Raw genomic sequence first — 20,983 nt, forward strand, 5'->3', positions numbered from 1 at the left:
TATTTTTGGTAAGACCATCATTTTTATAGCGGCAACACTTCCCATGAGTGATATGGGTAGACAGTTCCGTCTAGCCAGATGGCCTTCTACTTTCTTTAACAGTGGGATGTGGTTTAATTTAGTTAGATCTGCAAGCTTCGGAGAAACATTAATACCTAAATATTTTATATTTCCCAATTGCAGTGGTGCAGAAGAAGAATTATGGAAGGAGCAATTAATGGAAGGATTGTAGATTTTGACCAGTTAATTGAGTAATCTGATATTCTTGCAAAAGACTGTATCAATTTGATCACCCCAGAGCGATTGGTTTGTGAGTTTTGGAGAAAAAGTAGCACATCATCCGCATAAAGGCTGATTTTATGTTCCACGTTCTTGCATTTTATGCCCTTAATTACTGAATTCTGTCTAATTGCTGCTGCTAGTGGTTCAATAAAAATTGCAAACAGTGAAGGGGAGAGTGGGCATCCCTGCCTGGTGCCCCTCAGGAGACAGAAGCTGGAGGATGTTTGCTCATTTGTTTTGACACAAGCTGTTGGGGAATTATATAATATTTTTAACCAGTTAATGAAAGAGGTTACAAAACCAAATTTGTGTAAAGTTGCAAATAGAAATTTCCAGTTAACTCTGTCAAATGCTTTTTCTGCATCTAAAGAAAATTTTATAGTTTCAATGTTTTTACTGTATGAGTAGTCTATCAAATTAAGTAATCTACGTGTATTTGTTATTGAGTGCCTACCTTTAATGAAACCAGTTTGGTCAGGATGAATTAAGAAGGGGGTTATTTTCTCTAATCTCTTTGAGAGAGCTTTGCAGATTATTTTAAGGTCTACATTAATAAGGGATATTAGATGGTAGCTTGAGGGATATACAGGGTCTTTGCCTGGTTTTAGCAGGAGATTAATGTTTGCAGAATTCATATTTGATGGAAATCTGCCATTTTCTTTGATTTCCAACAACGTTCTGTAAAAAATGGTGCTAGAATCGTCCAGAATTCTTTGTAGAATTCTGCAGGAAAGCCGTCTGGACCTGGAGCCTTATTATTGGGCATACTTATCAGGGCTTCCTGGCATCAGTGGCGAATCCAGTGCCATTGCTCGAGTGTCTCATAATTTGGAAGAGTTATGTTGTCCAAAAACTGATCAATTTCTTTTTTAGATGGGTTTATTTGTGGTGAATACAGCATTTTAAAGAAATCCCGGAAAATGTTGTTTATGTGTTTCGGGTCATATATTGTGTTCCCAGATGAATCTTGAACAGCACCTATAGTTGTTGTTTTTTTATTTATTTTTAGCTGGTTTGCTAGAAATTGACCAGATTTATTTCCATGTTCATAATTTTGTAAGCGTAGTCTTTGTACTAAGATTTTTGTTTTTTTTTACCAATTATCTCATTTAATTCTACTTTTGTTTTGCGTATTTTGTTTCCTGATCTTGGTGTGACACGTAGGCTTCTTCTAGGGATTTGATGGTTTTTTCTAATTCCTGAATATTTTTGTTTTCTTCTTTCTTTTTATGTGATGAGAAAGAAATTATTTTACTTCTCATCACAGCTTTCCCTGCTTCCCATAGAACAGATGCTGATGTTCAGGAGTGTCATTATAGTCTAAATATAGAGTCCATTCTTTTTTAAAATATTTAATAAAGTCTTCATCTTTAAGCAGTGATGTATTAAATCTCCAGTTTTTACTTGGCGTAGTATTATTCTTGTGCATTAGTGTTAAAGATACAGGAGCATGACCGCTGACAGTTATAGGGTGAATCTCAGTGTCTGAAATGTCACTCAGCAGTGAGCTGCTGACCAAAAAATAATCCAGACGAGAGAAGGAGCGATGCACATGTGAGAAAAAAGTATATTCCTTACTGGTGGGGTGAAGGGAGCGCCATGCATCGCAAAGACCAAGTCGCTCATATACTGTTTGATTATATTTGTGGACTGCCAATTACGCTGAGTTCCTGCTGTATTGAGCCTATCCATTTCTTCATTTAGACCAAGGTTGAGGTCTCCTCCAAGAACAAGTGTGCCATCTAAGTGTTCAGAGAGTGCACTGAAAAAACCGTGAAAGAATGAGGGATCATCAACATTTGGACCATATACACTTACAATACATAGCTTTTTATCAAGTATAGATAGTTTAATGATTAAGAATCTGCCCTCTGGATCTATAACTGTATCGAGTACTGTGAAATTAATATTTCTATGTATTAAAATTGCTACTCCCCTTTGTCTAGAATTATAACAGGCTGAGAACACATTAGGAAACTCAGGTGTTTTAAGTTCTTTTAAACCTCTAAGAGGTCTGTGGGTCTCTTGTAAAAGGACAACATCTGCCTGTAGTTTTTTGAGTTAGTTAAATATTTTTAACCTCTTCTCTCTGGAGCCAGCTCCATTTACATTCCATGTAACGAACCTTAGTGCACCCATGTGTATAACTAAGGGTGTACGCTGTGTGTGTTGCTTAGACAGGTGGAGAGAATACATCACTTGTTCGTAAATAAAGAGAGGGAGAGAGAGAAAAAATGTGTAGCGAAATGCTCCCTGAGTCTGACTATGTGTGTGCATATTTACTAATATGAGTACGCTTGGCTTAAGTTTGTGTATCCTATATGACTGTGTGCGCTGTCTGACTGATGTAAATGTGCTGCCGTTGAGCGCATGATTGTGCGTGATCGTGCTGTGCGTATGTGTCGAAAAAAAGGATGTTGTTTGTGGATGAGTGTGGAAACAGGTAATCGAAGCAGTGAAAGAAAATAAAAAGAAAGAAACCAAGGACAAGGGTGAGCAGCATAAAAACAAGAGGGGGAAAAGAGAAAAAAAAACGAGAAGAAAAAAACCGGAAACATTCCAATCAAACCATTGACGGAGAGTGACGGTGTTAATTCTGCTATGAAATCACACTTAAGATGCGATTTGATATTGGTAAGTTAAACAGATGTTAATGCAAGTTAGTGTGAGTGGATAGGAAAAGAGTGTAGCGGATTCTTATCTGGTGTGAAGTTAATACAGCCACGGAGTGATGCCGAGGTCGCGGTAAAGCTGTCCATCCACGTAGAGCCTGTCCACAGCGATGACAGTGCGGGAGCCCTTCAGGATGAAGCTGCATGTTACACTCAGCTGAATTTTTAATGATATAATGGTTCTGGAATAAAAATACAAACTGAGATTTGTCATGATTGTCACGGACTACGGCCCTTTGGTGTTACATTCGGATACTAAACACACACACAAATTAAGAAAAGTGTTCATGATTGACCCAAACATTTAATTAAATAGATCAATATTATTTTATATGTAGATTTAAGTAACAGTGAATGATGTTTTTGATGATGCAGTGTTTTCTCACCATTCCTTGTTACTGGAAACCACTCCATCCTTTTTTATATATATGAATCAGTGGATAAATGCTTGAAATGAGTTCAGCTGTTTTGAAATTATTGATCTGAACAGAAAGGTGAACATAAAACATTAGTTCCAGATTTCTTCATCTGTTTTTATTCTGTTAGGCTTTCAAACTGCAAACTTCTGACTCTGGTTAATCAACCTTTTCATAGAATTTTTTTTTCATCTTAAATCAGCCAGCAGGAGGAGTTTCAGCCACAGGAATTATAAAAATGTTTTTTCATTCCTTTGTATCCTAACCGAGGACAATCACAGCAGTGATACCAGCAGTTTTTCAGTCCGTTTGACTTTCAGTGCAGTTACATTAAAACCACCAGGACACAGTTTATGAAATTTGGGGCAGCAAGGCCAAAGAAAGAAGCGATTTCGTTTTACTGTGTGTAGCCGGTCTGGCCTTACATTGTTGCTGCAAACTGTGTTGTGTCAATGAGGAGATGAGTCAGTTGCTTTGCCTACTGAGGCGAGTTTATTCTCCAACACTGTTTAAATAAAAATAAATTCAGTTCAGCAACTTCACGTGATTGGGCTTCTACATGCACAGCTTTAAAAGAAGCAGTGTCTTTGAATACATAAATCAAGATTTGAACCATTTTAGCATTTTTACTGTGCTTAACATCTCTGTAACAGGATCATTAGCATAATCTCATCTCTCCCCAGCAGGGCCTCCTTCAAAACTACAGGAAGTGACACGTGTGGGAAGTCAAAGGTTACAAAGAAAATGAAAGCTTTCAAATACAAAATAAATAAATACCCAAAAATAACTAGACACATATGTATGACTTGGGTATGAAAAATAATGAAAAAACCAAATAACAGAGGATGGATTCTCTGTGAAATATAAATAAATGTTTTTCATTTTTATTTAAAAACAACTTTTCCTCAGTGCTGGATTTCTTTTTTGAGATAATTTTACCTGCTTTAGAAAATACCCTTTCACAGGGCACAGATGGACCTGGGGAACTGAGAAAAGCATCAGGAAGTTTGTATAAGTTGGGCAATACCTTTTTTCTGTCCTTCACAGTACTCTGGGGGGCTCTACAGTCTTCAGTGTTTGGTTCACCCTCCACTGTTGTGTCTAAACAATGTCACAGGTTGATACCTCAGACAAACAGGCTCTAAGTGACTTAGTATGATAATATTATTAGAACACATCCATTTACCCAGAGTCACTGACTGAAAATCTTCTGATTTGTTTAGTTATGATTTTTTGTGTTTATGCAATTTTAAGGAATCATGTGCATGTTTATATAATTTGCCTATTTCATAACAGCAAATACGCCCAGGGCCACACTGACAGCAGGAACAACAATCATACCAGTAGGGGGCAGTGTGACACTGACCTGCTCTGTGCAGAGCTCTGATGGATGGAAATATGAGTGGTTCAGACGAACCCAAACAACCTCTGAAGGTCAAATCAGAGGTCAACAAAACAGAGATATCAGAGTATCTCAAGGAGGAAACTACAGCTGCAGAGGAACAAGAAGAAACCCAGTTTACTACACTCTTATAAGTTATGATGTCACCATTGAGATAACCTGTGAGTTCAGTCATTTAGTTTGAAATATACATTCACTCATGATTATCAAACATACAATGTTAAGTTTTCTGTGTTGATTTCATGTTTCTATTTGTATCTCAACTGTTAATCTGTGTAAACAGTTTCCAATAAAGTTGTTGTAAAACAACAACCCAACTGGCCTCAGATATTCAGAGGTGAGACGATCACTCTGACATGTGAGGTGCAGGAAGGAGGTGAAACCACTGAGTGGGAGTATGAATGGAGAGGACCCAGGACACCCACACAGTGGACACACAATAATGATGTGACATTCATAGTTTCTGAGTCCAGCAGTGGAGACTACATGTGTAAGAGTCGACGCAGAGATGACTCATATTCTTCAACAGAGTGGAGTGAAGCCTTCACATTGTCAGGATCAAGTAAGTCATGTTTGTTGTGTGATCTCCATTTGACAAATGTCATAATGGTCAGCACAGGATGAATTCAATGGTCTACAAAGCATGTTCCATTGTTAGTCAGACAAAGAGCTGCAGCTGATAGTAGCCTCATTGTAGACAGTTTGTCACCACTTTGTGTCATCAACTTTCAGCTGGTATAGAGACGCCAATGCTGACCTGCTGCTCCATCACCTGACGACAATAATGATATAAACAGAATAAATAAATAATATATTCAAACAAATAACAATTGATCTATAATTTCTATAAAAAAAAGAATAAAAGTAATTCTGAACTATCATCTGATCAAATACTGCAATCTTTTACAATAAATAAAACACACAGAGACATACCACCAAAAATAATGTTACTGTTTCTGTGATTAACATTCTCACAACACTGAGTCACTTCCACTCACCTTTAGCAGGAGGCTTATTGAGATTGATCCCTTTAAACTCTCAGGTCCTAAAGAGGGACCAGCTTATTAATCAATCTTCAAGTACTTTTTACAGCCAAGAAAATATGAAACTTTCGCAGCATCGATCAAAACGATTGTACAGTTAGTATCTCTTCAAGATCACCAAAATTTGGTGATGTTCACAATTTCCATCTAGTTATTTAAACTGTTTTAATTCAATCATTTGCTCCCCCCCCCACCCCCCACCCGCCCTTTTATTTTTTGCCTGTCCCGTTTCTTTAGCCGTCACAATTGATGTCTGAAGGCCAACACAGATACCCAACAGATTTACTTTACCAAGTGCATCATCATGGCCGTATTGGTCCATTTGATCGACCGTTGTTGTTATAATTTAATTTAATTTAATTTAATTTAATTTAATTTAATTTAATTTAATTTAATTTAATTTAATTTTGTTTTATTTTCAGTTGTTACAGATGGGACAGACATGGCTGGGGGATAGGAAAGGGAGAAAGAAAGATGAAGGAAAACAAAAGCAGAGGGGAAGAGGGACAGTAAGAAAGGACACCCCTTACAAAAGAAAAAAAATCTCCCAGATCACCTGTTGAGAGAAAAACAGAAAAAAGAGAAAACAAGCAAAAATAAAAAAGAGCAACATAATAAACACAACACGATTGCATTAATCTAGCTAAGTGTAAATAACAGTAAATGCTAAATAATGAATGTTGTTGTGCAGCACACAGGACCAACAGCGCACAATGTGCTTTGAGGTAGCAGCCAAGAAAGATGTTTGTGTCTATGAACAGTGAACATCCGTGTGTACAAGATTCAGTCATTTAGTTTTGTTCTTTTTCTAAACTGAACTGCAGATAAACCAAAGGCCAAACTGAGAGCTGATAACACAACTGTTCCAGTAGGGGGCAGTGTGACCCTGACCTGCTCAGTGAACCCATCATCATCATCTGGATGGAAATACTACTGGTACAGAGAAAATACCACAGTGGATGTTGTCTCCCCATCAAATGGACAAATCAGTGTCTCACAGGAAGGACTCTACAGGTGCAGAGGAGGAAGAGGAAACCCAGTTTACTACACAGAGGACAGCCAAGAAGTTCACATTAACAAAACTGGTGAGTTTGGATTCAGCAACAATGTTGAATAGATTAATGATTGAGGATTACTATGAAGGCCAAACAGCATATATCTCATGGTAACCTCTTTGACATTGTAATAATGTTCTTATTGGAAATGGTTGAACATGAATAGTCATGTAAAATGTGGAGTGGTGAGAATATGTGTCAGGAATGTGATCCAAGGAGGGGAGACTAGGTGGGATTATGAATGTGGAACAACCACTTTCAGCAAATCTCCAAATCAACATAAATTTACAATTAGTTCTGTAGCAACTCTACAAGTAACACTGCAAGTAGAACAGGAGTCACAACATGAAACCACAGAGCAGAGTCATGCTGACAGTTTCTGACAGGAAACAGAAAATCTTAATGTAAACATCAGTTTTTGTTTCTTTATATTAAGATTTGACTGTTTGACACGTTTATATAGTAAATATTTGTAAAGCAGATTTACTGAAGTCAACATTTAAGAGGAAATTTAAGAGACTGGATTGTGTTGATGTGTTTATTGTGGGAAGTCGAGTCATTTAAAAATGACAGGAGTTGATACAAAGTGGTTTCAAGTCAAGGAAAATCGATGAACTGGATTTATTATAAAATTATCTTATAAAAATATATCAGATATAATTAAGCTTTATTGTTTGTGTTACAGTAACTGTGTCAGGAGCTGACAGCTCTTCATCTCCTGTGTGGTTGATGGTTGGACTGGTTTGTGGAGTCTCTCTCATTATTATTCTCCTGCTCTTGTTGTATCGCTGCAGACAGTCCAAGTGTAAGAGCCTCTTCTTTTCATGCTGTATTACAGAGTTTATTTACTACACACACTTTAATTATTCACACATATACATGTATTCTGATCTCATGACACAAAATAAAAATGGAACGATTCACATGACAAACATGTGTAATAACATTTGTCTCTTTCACAGATTCCTGCTTCACCAGGTTGGTAAAATACTTTTTATTATTATTTTAAACAAACATCAGTTACTTTTGAGTTTATTGTGTTTATTTCATGTTTCAGGTCGATCCAGTCTGAGAGTCACAGTCCGGGCTCCTCCACAAATCATGGAGTCAACCAGAATGAAACTCATGTGTACGACTCTCTTCATCCTGGTCAGCACTTAAACCGATCTTTATTATCATTATTAATATTGACTTTTCATTCAGTCTCCATTAACAGGAACATTTCTTAGGTTCAGTTTGTGTTCAGCAGTTTTTCAAAGAACATTTATCAAAATCCAGTTGGACAAAAATCCAAATAACCAACTGACTACATGCACAAAAGATCAGAAACAAACAGGATTTTACAACCTGATTGTTTCTTTAACTCGACTGAAAGAATCCACAAATGTTATTGTTTCATATCAGAACAACACAAACAGTATTATTAAACAGTATTATGTTTTTGGTTTGCTAAACTCAATGAATTGGTCACACATGTAGGAAACACTGAAAATGATCAAATACATTTTTTTCTATATTTTGAAAGGCATGTAAGATCTAACAAAGAAACAGATTTTTCATTTGAGGAAAGTAAGTGCAACATTTTTACATTCCAGTAACTACAAATTTTTAAATTTCAGGTGCAGATGAACCCCAAGATGTTACATATGCTCTTATTGAATTTAAAAACATCAGAAAAAAGAGTGAGTGTCGAAAACAATATAGATTTTTTTTTATTTTTAAAAACAAATAATTATTTTAATTTATTTGTTTATCTGTTCAATATAGAAAAGAAAGGTTAGAAAGTGTTTTGCTTCAACATTAATGACTTTAATTTGTTTGTCTGATCATCTTAACAGGGAAGCATCATAAACCAGAGCAGAGTGCTGTTTACTCTGAGGTGCAGACGGGAGCTGCAGGTACAGTCACAACAGTCTCATTCAGTGTTTGTACTTGAATGTGTCATCACATCATTATATTGCAGGTAATTATAGATCAACATGGAGTTTAGTTATTCACTGACCAAGCTTAGCTACTACATACGACCACTACACATCAGCAGAGTTGAATCTTATACACATCGAGGGCCGTTCAGAGTTTAGTGTAAGTTTGTCTGCTTCATATACAGAATGATATTGTTATTGTACAGTATGGTATTGTCCATCTATATGTCCCCAAACTAAATAGTTTCTCTCATGTTTTTACTCTGTAGTAATGTTCTTGTCATCATATCTGTGCTGAACAAATGTGTCCTGAGCTCTGACGTCTCTTTTAGAGGACAGTCTGATGTATGCTGAGGTCAAACAGCCCAAAAAAGAAAAAGCCAAGAAAAACAAAGGTGAGCAAAGTCTGCCATCATCTCCACTGAATATTGTTCAACATGTTTATCTGCTCTTAAAATATAAATCTGTTTATATTTATGTCTTCACGAGTATTCATTACATGGTTAATAAAATCAGTCTTACTCTTTGCATTAGTGGAAACATCCAGTTTCCTCCTGGTTAATGATATTATTGTTTTCAATGATCTTCTCTTCATTCACAGGAAAATCAAGTCCTGCAGCTGATGCAGCAGTTTATTCTGAAGTCACATCAGGAAGCTCTCTCAGTAATTCTGCTGCCATGCAGGCTGATTTATTCTTCACATTATTAAATGTCTTCAGCTCATAATATCTTTACATGTTGGAAATCACTTTGTCTTTTTGTGCTTGTCTTACAGGTCAGTGAGGAGAGCTGTAGCAGCAAAGCCAAGAAGAAGCTTTTTATGAAGCCACTCTTGCTCCTCTGCTCCCCAAATATCAGACATGCTCAGCTTTATGTACAGTTACAATATTACATCATAACATCATTATTCAGACATAGTACTCATGGGGCGACCGTGGCTCAGGGGGTTGGGAAGGGCACCTGTAACCGGAAGGTCGCCGGTTCGATCCCCGGCCTCTCTGTCCTGGTCGTTGTGCCTTGGGCAAGACACTTTACCCTACCGCCTACTGGTGTTGGCCAGAGGGGCTGATGGTGCGATATGGCAGCCTCGCTTCTGTCAGTCTGCCCCAGGGCAGCTGTGGCTACAACCGTAGCTTGCCTCCACCAGTGTGTGTGAATGTGAGCGTGAATGAATAATGTCATTGTAAAGCACTTTGGGTGCCTTGAAAAGCGCTATATAAATCCAATGCATTATTATTATTATTATTACTCTCTTATAGCATAAAACAAATGCAGGTGTATTCCTATTTAATATTGGTGCTCTTTATATTCAGTTTTTTATTAAAGATTTTGTAATAAACCTTGAATGTATCTAACATGTTCCAACAGCAGTGAGAACAAAGTGTGAAATATGTGATCTTTAGTATCTGACAGCACAACTTAAAGTCAGTGTTTGCAGTGTTTCACAAGTAAATACTGATATGGGACCAACAAATACTTTAACTGTGTTTGTTTAAAGATCTCGTACATTATATAAATAAGAATTATATGATAGGCAGTGAATACATTTGAATATATTTCATTTATTTTTTTGTGTCTCTGATTATTTTATGTTTCTGTAGTTAGAAGGTAGAAATAAAATCTTTTACATTTGAACATTTCATGTTTGATTTGTGTTTCCTGTATGAGATTATTCACAAACTAACAGAACAACCACTTAAACAGTTTGTAACAGTGTTGCCATAAAAATCTAAAATAAACAGATGTTCACAAGATTATCTTTGTGAGTATCATTTTCAAAGCGGTCACTAACAGTACAGAGCATGACAGCAGTCTGCATGTATCTGACACAGAGGACTGTGAAGTATGTGTCTCTGTGTGCTGCTGTCACAGGATGCAGTTAAAGGAAAAGATAACTTGTACATGTGGTAAATCTCATATGAAAGATTGCATAGAGACAGAATATCACAGAGAACTAAAGCTCTGCATCAATCATCAGCATAAGTAGCATTTTTTGTACTGTAGATGCTTCCCTCTTTACTATCAGTCATATCCTTGTCTTACGATAAAGGTGAACAACTATTACATGTGACTGTTTGTATTGTTGAACCTAAACAAATTTAGCTGCATGTACATATAGAACTCTCTTTCACATTTATGGGCATCGGTTAATAATTTTCTTTAAAATAAATAAATAATTTACTGTTGCACTGTTTCTTGGGTCCCTGTCCCTGAGTAATATGTGTATTCTGTGAATCACAAAGTCAGTGGAAAAGTTTATTTGAATTAAGAAATCATAAGAGAATCTGTCACTCTCTCTGCCCACAAAACCACATATAAATATATATTTTCTTTGTGTAACTTCAGGCAGTCAGATCCTTGTCATTCTCCACCTTTCTCATACAAAAACACCTCCAATATAAACACTGGGTTGTGTTTAGAGCTGGTATTCAACAGAGGGCGCAATTTAGTTATTTCTGGCAATGATTAATTCTGCTTGTGTGAGTGTTAAATATTTCCCAGAGTTGTGACGATAAAGGATAAAGACTTTGACATCAGAGTCTATTATTTACATCACAGCATGTTGCAGAAGAATAAAAGAAATCCCTGTGTGTTGTAAATGTAACTGTGTCTAAAGACAAAGTGATTTTTAAAAAAGATGAAACATTTCTTATTGATTATTGACTGAATAGATTAATAACTTTTTATTGTTGTGACACAGTGCCGACTCTCTGAAAGGGAGGGGCACATCTGAAGAGGCATATGCCTGCTGAATGGCCTCCACAACCCTGTGGAACAATCGCGACTTAGACAGGGGTCTGCCAGAAGTCCAGAGTGGAAGCTGACAAACAGCTGGTCTGTCTTCCTAAATGACCAGGTACGCAAGATTTGCTGTGTCAAAGCAAGGAGATGGCACAGGGCAGTCTGGCTCCCAGCTGCCTCCTGTTGATGTTCCTAACTCAACTGAGTGGGACAAGTGGACTTCAGATGGTGCCATCAGCAGGAAATCAGGGTTGGGCTGGAGGATCACCCCTTTCCCATCTGGCAACCACCTGCTGGGACTGGAGAAACTCTCACTCATCGGGCTAACAGCCACTCAGCCACAGCGAGGACCAACAAGCCACGTGAACCTCCAAGACTGCAGGAAGAGAGGCTCATGGACACAAACTAGTGTCAGTACAGCTTCTGCTTTTGATTTGTTTTTTGTTGGTTTTTATTAGAGTAACAGCAACCCTGGGAGGCTGTCAGAGAAAGGCTTGTTGGAAATAGAAATGAACATTTTATTTTCCAGTTATTTAATTTGTGCAATTACTTTTCAGCCCCCGAAATGAAAGGAGTGTGTTAAAACATGCTTGAATTTTTCCACATTTTTATGCAATTGTTTTGTTCACCCTAATAAATTAAATCTGAAAGTTTGACTTTCATTTAAAGTTAATTGTTTGGTTTCTGCATCTCACTTTGCTGGTGTTTCAGGGGTTTTGGGTGGGGTAGGGCTAATGATGTTTCAGAGTAATATTAATTGATAGATGATAGTATATGTGACATCTAATGTTGCACATTCCTCTGTGCAGAGTGTGATGACTACATGTGTGTAAAAGACTGTTGTTGGTTTATTTTTATCTGCTGAAAATTCAAAACCACAACATTTCTGTCTGGGCCTCCAAGAAAAGAGGAAATGCAGCCTGTGGTTTCAGCCTGAAGTCTAACGTTTGTCTTCTTTAAAGTCAACACAGCACAGTGGAAATGTGCAGGTATGACAATGTGTGAAAACAGGTTAAAAGTAGCTTTATTGTGGTGATGACACATGCTGGACTAAAGAATAAATAAAGCATGTGGGCATCAAGAGAAACGGTGAAAAGCTTGTTTCTCACGCTCATGTCTTTAAGAGTCTCTGCATGGACGTGCTGTAAATGTTCATTTATCTCTGAAATAAATAAAATCATCCATCACTCTCTCTGTCCACAAAATTATATACAGACATGTTTTTCTTCTTACTGCAACTTCCAAACAGGCCAGTTCCTCACAGTATAACACAAACCTCCAAAGTATAATCACTGCTTTGTAACCAACAGAGGAGCCAGTAAATCATCTATACCTACTGATACTAATGTGTCTGTTTGGCTGGTGTTACAGAAATGGTTCCTACACCTGTGATGATGACGTCAGTGTTTGACTCCAAACTGTCTGCTGGACTCTGCAGTATCACAGAGTCCCCAAGTTTTTAGGCCTTTTTAGACTTTATATCTTGAATCATTATAAACTCTTGAAATATTGATTACAGTTACATGTGAAGTTACATCTCAATGTTTTTTACCTTTCCAAGAGAAAAATGGTGGGAAAGAGAAACAAACCTGTTGTTATTATCTAAAACACTTTGATATCAACATGTATGTGAGTGTGTGTAGATGATACTGCAACACACCTTAATCAATCACCTTTGTAAGAAAGTGTTTGACAGAATGAAGCATGGCGGCTGTGTTTTCATGCTTTGACTATTATTAATATTATAGACTGTATATTGACAATGGCCATTGTCTAGTGTTTTGAATGAGGGAGAAACTGAGGTACACTGCATGCTCATATGGAGAGGACCAGCCAATCACAAAGTAACCACACCTTAAAGCATTCACTGCTCTGTTGATGAGGTCCACCTAGACAGGTTATGGAGAGACAGACAACCATTCATGTTCACTTTCAGACCTACAGGCAATCACCTGAATCACCAGTAAACAAAATAACATATGACTTTGTAGTGTGTCTAAGAAGTTTAGAAGGAAAGTGACTAAACTTCCTTAAGTTTCTTTAAGATGTGTCACCTCTCATCTGAGTGGCTTCTTCACTTCTAAAAGCAAACAGTAGAGAGTCTCAGGTATTTTAACCTCAGTGAGGGTTTTACCTTAAGTGGGTCATAGATCCACAATTAATCACGTGATTCATCACACGAGCCAAGCTGTGAAAAAAGTGTGGGTTATTATAGACCTATAAGTTTTTGGTACTTAAAAAATACATTCATGGATCAAACCTAATCAGTGCTCTGTGTTTGGCTTATTTAGTGATTCAAAAATACAAAAGAGTGGCAGCACAGAAGAAAGTTTACAGTTTGACTGTTGTTTTAAGTTCAGTGCCGCCATCTTGGATTGCTAACTCACAGTCTGTGTGTCTGCTCAGACTTTCCAAGCGGTAAATGTGAGTTTAGTTCCACAAAAAAAACTTTTCGACTGGTAACTCAGAATTTCCAACTTCTGGCTTATTCAAAAATTACCACCGAAGATTTGGGGTGAGAACACTTTGAGAGCTTGCCTCCCCCTATTGAGGTCACCTGAGGAAAGATATAGTGGGGGTTGATGTGCCTGGGAAGAGATCTCAAAACTGCGCTGTAGGTGACTGACAGCTGATGCCATAATCCACCACTTCTGGTCAATGATGGTCATTCACAGTGGACATAGATGGCCTCTTTCACTCCTCTTTCAAACCATCATACTTGTCTCCTCAAAATGTGAACACTGGCACCTTTAAATGAGTGATATTTGATATGATATTGGAAGCAGATGAAACTAAATAAATATTTGGAGATCATTGTCTGTGCATAATCCTGGAGAGTGAGTGAATGTGGTGGCCAGAAACTGAGAACAACACATTTTGGGAAGACAGCATTCATGTATCGCACAATAAATGTCTGTGGATGTCCACAAACATTGGCTGATAAGATGAGTCAAGATAAAATATTCCAACATTATGATGATCCACAGCACACTGCACAAATCACATGAAAGTCTCTGAGGATAAAACATAATTATGAGCTGGTAAAATATGTCACCTGACCTGAAACAACAGAAGGTAAGAAGAAAACACAAGAAGCAAGCCTGCATGTTTGCAGTGGACAGGAAATGTGAACACGTCACACAACTGCTGTGGTCAAAGCTACAGGAGCTGTTTGAGGTTTGTATAAAAGGAAAGGAAGCACAGAGAGGCCACAGTCAGAAGAAACACTCTGGTCTTATCTGTATTAAATGCAGCTTCTCTTTTTATTATTGATGTAAAGTCAAAGTGTTTGAGATCAGCTGAGGATCAGAGTGCAGCAGGGCTGGATGTGAGGATGGGGCACTCTTTGCTCTGCATGACGGGCTTATTGTGTAAGTACATTTGTGACATTGTTTGAATGGCACTGATTAATGAAAGTGTTTCTCATGTGTGAGAATTAGAGTGTATCACTGGTTTGAAGTGTTTATCTGAGAGTTTGAACAAAGCATATTTGTGATGTTTATGATAGTTACAGACAAATGTTGGCTGGTTCCTTGGTTCAGTTTAGTCTGGAGTATCGTGTTGGATACACAGCTGCTTGTTGCACTTGACTCAATGTTATTGTTTTCAGGTTCATTTATTAATATTTTTTATAACCATTAATAATTTTAAAATTGTTTTTTTTAATGTTTCAAACTTGTTACTAAATTCTAGTCTATGTGCGCAGAAAGATTGTGATGAGCAGTAACTATGTCATGTGAAAATTAATTTTAAAAAATTCTTTAGTTCATCTCCAGTTTGATTTTCTGTCAGCTTGATCCTGATGATATTTAATCTTTGCTTTAGCACTCAGTACTCTCTTCTACATTAATGCTCAAGGTGAGAAATGTTTCTTTTTCTTTTCTTCACAATTATATATTATGTATAATTTTGCTCTGATATTTCATATTTCACGCACCATTTGAAATCACATCCTTTCTCTCTGATTGTGCATTGTTTTATTTAAGATAATAAATCAGTTTATTAACAATGAAGTAAGTCAAATACTGCAATCCCAGTTTTGTTGGTTCAAATTTGAAGAGAGAGTTCCAAAGAGTGGGAGGTGACACACTGAATACTCTGTCCCCAAAGGTATTGAGGAGGAGTCTGCTGACTTACCGTATCAGTGGTTCAGGGAAAGCTCATCTGAAGAGAAGTCCATTTTATGTGATCAATCAGAGAGTGTGATCAGTATCTTTAAAGGTGGCAGGTACACCTGCACAGGAACAGAACAGGGTCAGTAATAGAAGAAAGTGATGCAGTCACCATTCAGGAAACCGCTGAACTTATAAATTCAGAAGGAAAAACAAGGATTCTCCAAACAGAGGAGGAAATTTATTTAGAAACCAGTATTTATAACAGCTGTAAATGTACACAGTTCAGTGACTGATGTAAGCTCAGTAAATCTTATTACCTTCAGTTCATGCATAGACACATTCGTGTATTTGAGGATGATTTTACTTGTTTCGAGAATTTTACATTTGAATATCTGCAGCCACTCCTCATGTTAATTTTGCTCCTTTCCCTGATACAGAAAATATTCAGTCATGTGTTTTCAGCTGTGAAGTGTTTAGGATAACCAAGACATTCAAAGCAACTACAGGGGTTTATCACTATGTTTAAGTCAAAGTCAAGTCAAAATCAAAAGTCAAAGTCAGCTTTATTGTCAAAGACCATATGTACAGTCATACACAGGAATTTGAAATTGCAATGATCACATGGCTCTCAGTGTACATTAAAACAATATATAGATAAAAGATAAAAATAAAATAAAAGTCCCATGTTCAAAACAATACTAACAATACTATACAATTATTTAAACAGCAGTTTCCAACACAATCATAGTGATTGTGAGTTGGGGTGTTGGGGGGGCAGAGGGAAGAGGTGAATGCAGGTTTGGAGTTCATGTGTATGAGAGCAGGGAGTGAATTCAGCAGCCTGATGGACGAAGCTGTCTCTGAGTCTGCTGCTTCTAGCCTGGAGGCTCTTCATTCTCCTTCCTGATGGCAGCAAACTGAAGAAGATGTTGGATGGATAAGTAGAGTCACCTGTAATGCAGAGGGCTTTCCGGATGAGCCGGGTGCAGTAGATGTCCTGGAAGGAGGGAAGAGAAGTACCCACGATCTTCTCTGCTGCTCTCACTGCCCATTGTAACTTTTTCCAGCAGGACCCAGTGCAGGTTCCATACCACACAGTGATGCAGCTGCTGAGGATACTCTCAACGGTGCCTCTGTCGAAGTTGCTCATAATAGGGGTTGAGGCTCTTGCTCTCCTCAGTTTGCGGAGGAAGTAGAGTCGCTGTTGGGCTTTCCACACCAGTGATGCTTTTTTGACCAGGAGAGATCTTCTGAGATGTGCACATCCAGGAACTTGGTGCTGCTACGCTCTCCTGACGGTTAGTGGGGTGTGCAGGGTGTGAGTTCTTCTGAAGTCTATGATGATCTCCTTAGTCTTCTCCACATTCAGGGACAGGTTGTTGTTGCTGCACCACTTGGCCAGATGGTTAACTTCACTCCTGTAGTAGGTGTCATTGTTGTTGCTGATGTGATCTACCACAGTTGTGTCATCTGCAAACTGAAAGTGAAGCAGAGTCAACAGAGTGAAGAGAAGGGGGCTCAACACACATCCTTGGGGAGCCCCTATATTCAGTGTTCTTGCTCTGGAGTTGTTGCTACCGACCCGTACTGTCTGCTGTCTTCCTGTCACGAAACCCAGCAGCCAGTTTCACAGCAAGGTGCTGATACCCAGCAGATACAGTTTGTGAATGAGTTGCTGGGGAATGATTGTGCTGAATGCTGAACTGAAGTCTATGAGCAGCAGTCTAACCTATGAGTCTCTAGTGTCCAGATGGGTGAGGGCTGAGTAAAGGGCAGTTGAAATCATCGGTTGAGCAATTTGACCAGTATGCGAACTGAAATGGATCCAGATTGGGGGAAGAGATGTCTTTATTTGATGCATGACTAACTGTTCAAAGCACTTCATAATGATGGAGGTGAGTGCGACTGAACGGTAGTGGTTAAAGCAGTAGGGAAATGACTTCTTTGGTACAAGAATGATGGTTGAGGCTTTGAGGCATGTGGGAAGGACAGCCTGCCTCAGTGATGTATTAAGTATCACTTAACACTTGAGACACTGTTCAGTAACTTAATCTTCGCAATATTAATAATTGAGTTATTTAAAAAATGCTGAAGAAAACATAAAAGCTGTGGTCATAAATGCAAAGCTTAAAGTAAATGAAATAAAACTTCCTGTTACACTTTAAAAGTGGACAGCTCACACAGACCTATCACAAACTGTGACTTTGTGTGTTTGTGTGTTGATCTCAGTCTTATAGTTCAGATATCTGCAGTCACTCTGTTGTTTTATTCAAAACATTAATTAACTAATTAATATTTATTAATTGATATTCATTCATCTTTTTACTCTTAACAGCACTTCTTGCTTCCAACAATCTCTAACTTGATGTTTTTATGTGAACAGTTCCCCATAAGCCCACCGTGATCCTCGAACCATCCTGGACTCAGATATACAGCGGTGAGACAGTCACTGTCAGATGTGAGATTGAGGAAAATGTTGGAAACCATTCAGTGTTTTTAATTTCACCAGCCATGTTAGAACCACTGTCAACATCTGAATACAGAATCAGCAGAGCTACAGAGTCTTACAGTGGAGAATACAAATGCTGCACTTTTTCAGTGTGCGGTGACATCATCACACTGACTGTATCATGTAAGTTTGACACATTTCATTCAGTAATATTGATCTCTGTCTTATTTTAGTAACAAGATCAGTGAGAAACAGTTTTAAATCGGTTGATAAAAAAACACAGTTATCACCAAAGTGAAAAATCTGGAAATGAAAAAGAACCAAATAAATATTAAACACAGATGTAATAATCTAAGTTTCTTCAGTACCTGCACATGTATAGTTTCCACCACTGCAGCTCTGAATTATGACACAATTATTTTATTTGTTTTTATAATTTATTTGAAGTTGTCGATAGCATAGAGTATGAAAAATATCTGTGTGAATTATTGTGACTGATAAATGCTGCTGACTGTCCATCGGTTATGCCTCTTTATCCGATCCTTAAAACAGGTCAGATATTTAACAAAAAGAAAGATGAAAAAAAATCTTAATGATAAGAGCATCCACGACGAACTGGTCTCAGATCAGTTTACAGTTAATAGTTCACCTGTCTCTGCATTTAGGAGTACAGTTTGGTGGCAGAGCATAAAAGCAGTCTCACCTCATTCTTGATTCACTCTGATAAAGTTTTCATCATGTTATATACATCCAGTGTTAGCTCCTGGCTCTCTAGCTGGCTAACAGTTAGCTGAGATACCTGTGCTGTCCTCATGTGCTGCTGCCAGTTGTTGATTCTCATCTAATTTGCTTTAAAGACACTTTTTTCTTGTGCTGTTGGTGCCTGTTTGCAACTAGTTGATGATCACACTGAGATCAGGGACCGACCTACCTGAGAAACCTGAGATCTATTATTGAGCTTCGTACTTCGACCTTCTTAAGCCATTTCACGGTTGTGAGCTCTTAAGAACTTAATGAATTCAACATATTACAAACTTCTTTATTTTTCTTTAATACTTACTTGTTCTTTTAAAACTGTATTTACTATAAAGCCGTTCTTCGTGAAGCAACAGGCAGTTTGATGTCTGTTTGTCTTTCCTGTAACCTCAACAGCAAGTAAACCCAGAGCTACACTGACAACACAACGCTCAGTCATACCAGCAGGGGGCAGTGTGACACTGAGCTGCTCTGTGGAGGGCTCTGCTGGCTGGAAGTTTGACTGGTTCAGACGTGATTCAGTTTCTTCTAAAGCTCAGCTCATGAGAGGAAATGAAGCAAACAGAGTTATTAGTGTCTCACAAAGAGGTCTGTACCACTGCAGAGGAGGGAGAGGAGATCCAGTTTACTACACAGAGGACAGCAGTGACGTCACAGTTAAAGAAACTCGTGAGTTTAATTATTTTATTTCTACCAAACTGAGAGATGTCATGTTGTGTTCTGTGCTAACAATTTCATTCAACAACTGTGAGTTTATTAAACCTGAGATGAGCGACACCTCCTGACAAATAGAAGAATTTATTCCGTCTTATTTTTTTATCTTCATGTTTCTATTTGTCTCTAACTGGATATTTTTCTGTGAACAGTTCCCAGTAAGCCCACTGTGACCCTGCAGCCATCCTGGACTCAGATATACAGCGGTGAGACAGTCACTGTCAGATGTGAGATTCAGGGAGGTGAAGGAGCTCAGTGGACGTATGAATGGAGAGCAGCCAAGTTAAACACACCTCCAACATCCAATGAACACAGAATCATCAGAGCTACTGAGTCTGACAGTGGAGGATACAGCTGCCGGGGCAGAAGGGACTATTTCTTCTCAGAGTGGAGTGATATCATCACACTGACTGTATCATGTAAGATCTTCATCCAGAGTATCTAAATAAGGAAAAAGCACTTCTTCTTTCTTACAGCTTTATAACTGTCTTTCATGTTGGTCAGTAAAATGTTTAGTTTTTATTCCACCAACAAAAACCTGAACAGCAGCTTTTTATTCACAGTGAAGAGAACAAAACATATGAGAGTAACTTCTCTGCTGTGCAGCTCTAATACATGAAAGATGAAATGCAGAACAAATGCTGAATCTGTCTCAGCTGCTCCACCACATCCACTAAGAAACATTAAATCCACTGATTGTTCCTCATGTGTGTTTTTAACTTAGAAATGCAGCAAATTAAATATGAAAGATTAGTGTTGTATTTGTGTGATAGTTGTACAGTTTGTTGTAGCTTCACCATTAAAGTTATGTGATATTTATTATTTCCATATTTCCACCAAGTTATTTCAACTGGTTTGATTCAGTCATTGACTTTTGTTCTTTTTCTAAACTGAACTGCAGATAAACCAAAGGCCAAACTGAGAGCTGATAACACAGCTGTTCCAGTAGGGGGCAGTGTGACCCTGACCTGCTCTGTGAACCCATCATCATCATCTGGATGGAAATACTACTGGTACAGAGATGAGAAATCCTCTGAAGCCCTGACCACACAAGATGCAGTTTTCCACTCAAATGGACAAATCAGTGTCTCACAGGAAGGACTCTACAGGTGCAGAGGAGGAAGAGGAAACCCAGTTTACTACACAGAGGACAGCCAGTCAGTCAGGATTGGGAAAACTGGTCAGTTTGTATTCAGCAACAATGTTGAACAGATTGATGATTGAGGATTACTATAAAGGTCAAACAGCATATATCTCATTGTAACCTCTTTGGCATTGTAATAATGCTCTTATTGGAAATGGTTGAACATGAATAGTCATGTAAAATGTGGAGTCTAGAGAATCAGTGTCAGGAATGTGATCCAAGGAGGGGAGACTAGGTGGGATTATGAATAAAAAAACAACCACTTTCAGCA

At 38.0% G+C, this 20,983-nt stretch overlaps 1 protein-coding gene and 1 long non-coding RNA gene across 2 annotated transcripts in view; both read left to right on the plus strand.

The window, feature by feature from the left end:
• LOC109194482 (B-cell receptor CD22) overlaps nt 1–9,646 on the plus strand; it is a 477,380-nt gene extending 467,734 nt beyond the window's left edge. Inside the window, exons 15-17 of the mRNA XM_025905643.1 lie at nt 9,125–9,187; nt 9,394–9,456; nt 9,568–9,646. Of these exons, the coding sequence (XP_025761428.1) occupies nt 9,125–9,187; nt 9,394–9,456; nt 9,568–9,575 (134 nt within the window). The 3' untranslated portion in view covers nt 9,576–9,646. The remainder of the gene's footprint in view (nt 1–9,124; nt 9,188–9,393; nt 9,457–9,567) is intronic.
• A 10,153-nt stretch (nt 9,647–19,799) lies between these two features.
• On the plus strand, nt 19,800–20,710 carry LOC112846249 (uncharacterized). The gene is made up of 2 exons (XR_003219139.1): nt 19,800–19,987; nt 20,470–20,710. It is a non-coding gene; the product is annotated as an uncharacterized LOC112846249 (long non-coding RNA).
• The last annotated feature ends 273 nt before the right edge of the window (nt 20,711–20,983 follow it).

Source organism: Oreochromis niloticus, linkage group LG3 (assembly GCF_001858045.2).
Source record: "Oreochromis niloticus isolate F11D_XX linkage group LG3, O_niloticus_UMD_NMBU, whole genome shotgun sequence".
In the NCBI taxonomy this organism is placed as follows: Eukaryota; Metazoa; Chordata; class Actinopteri; order Cichliformes; family Cichlidae; genus Oreochromis; species Oreochromis niloticus.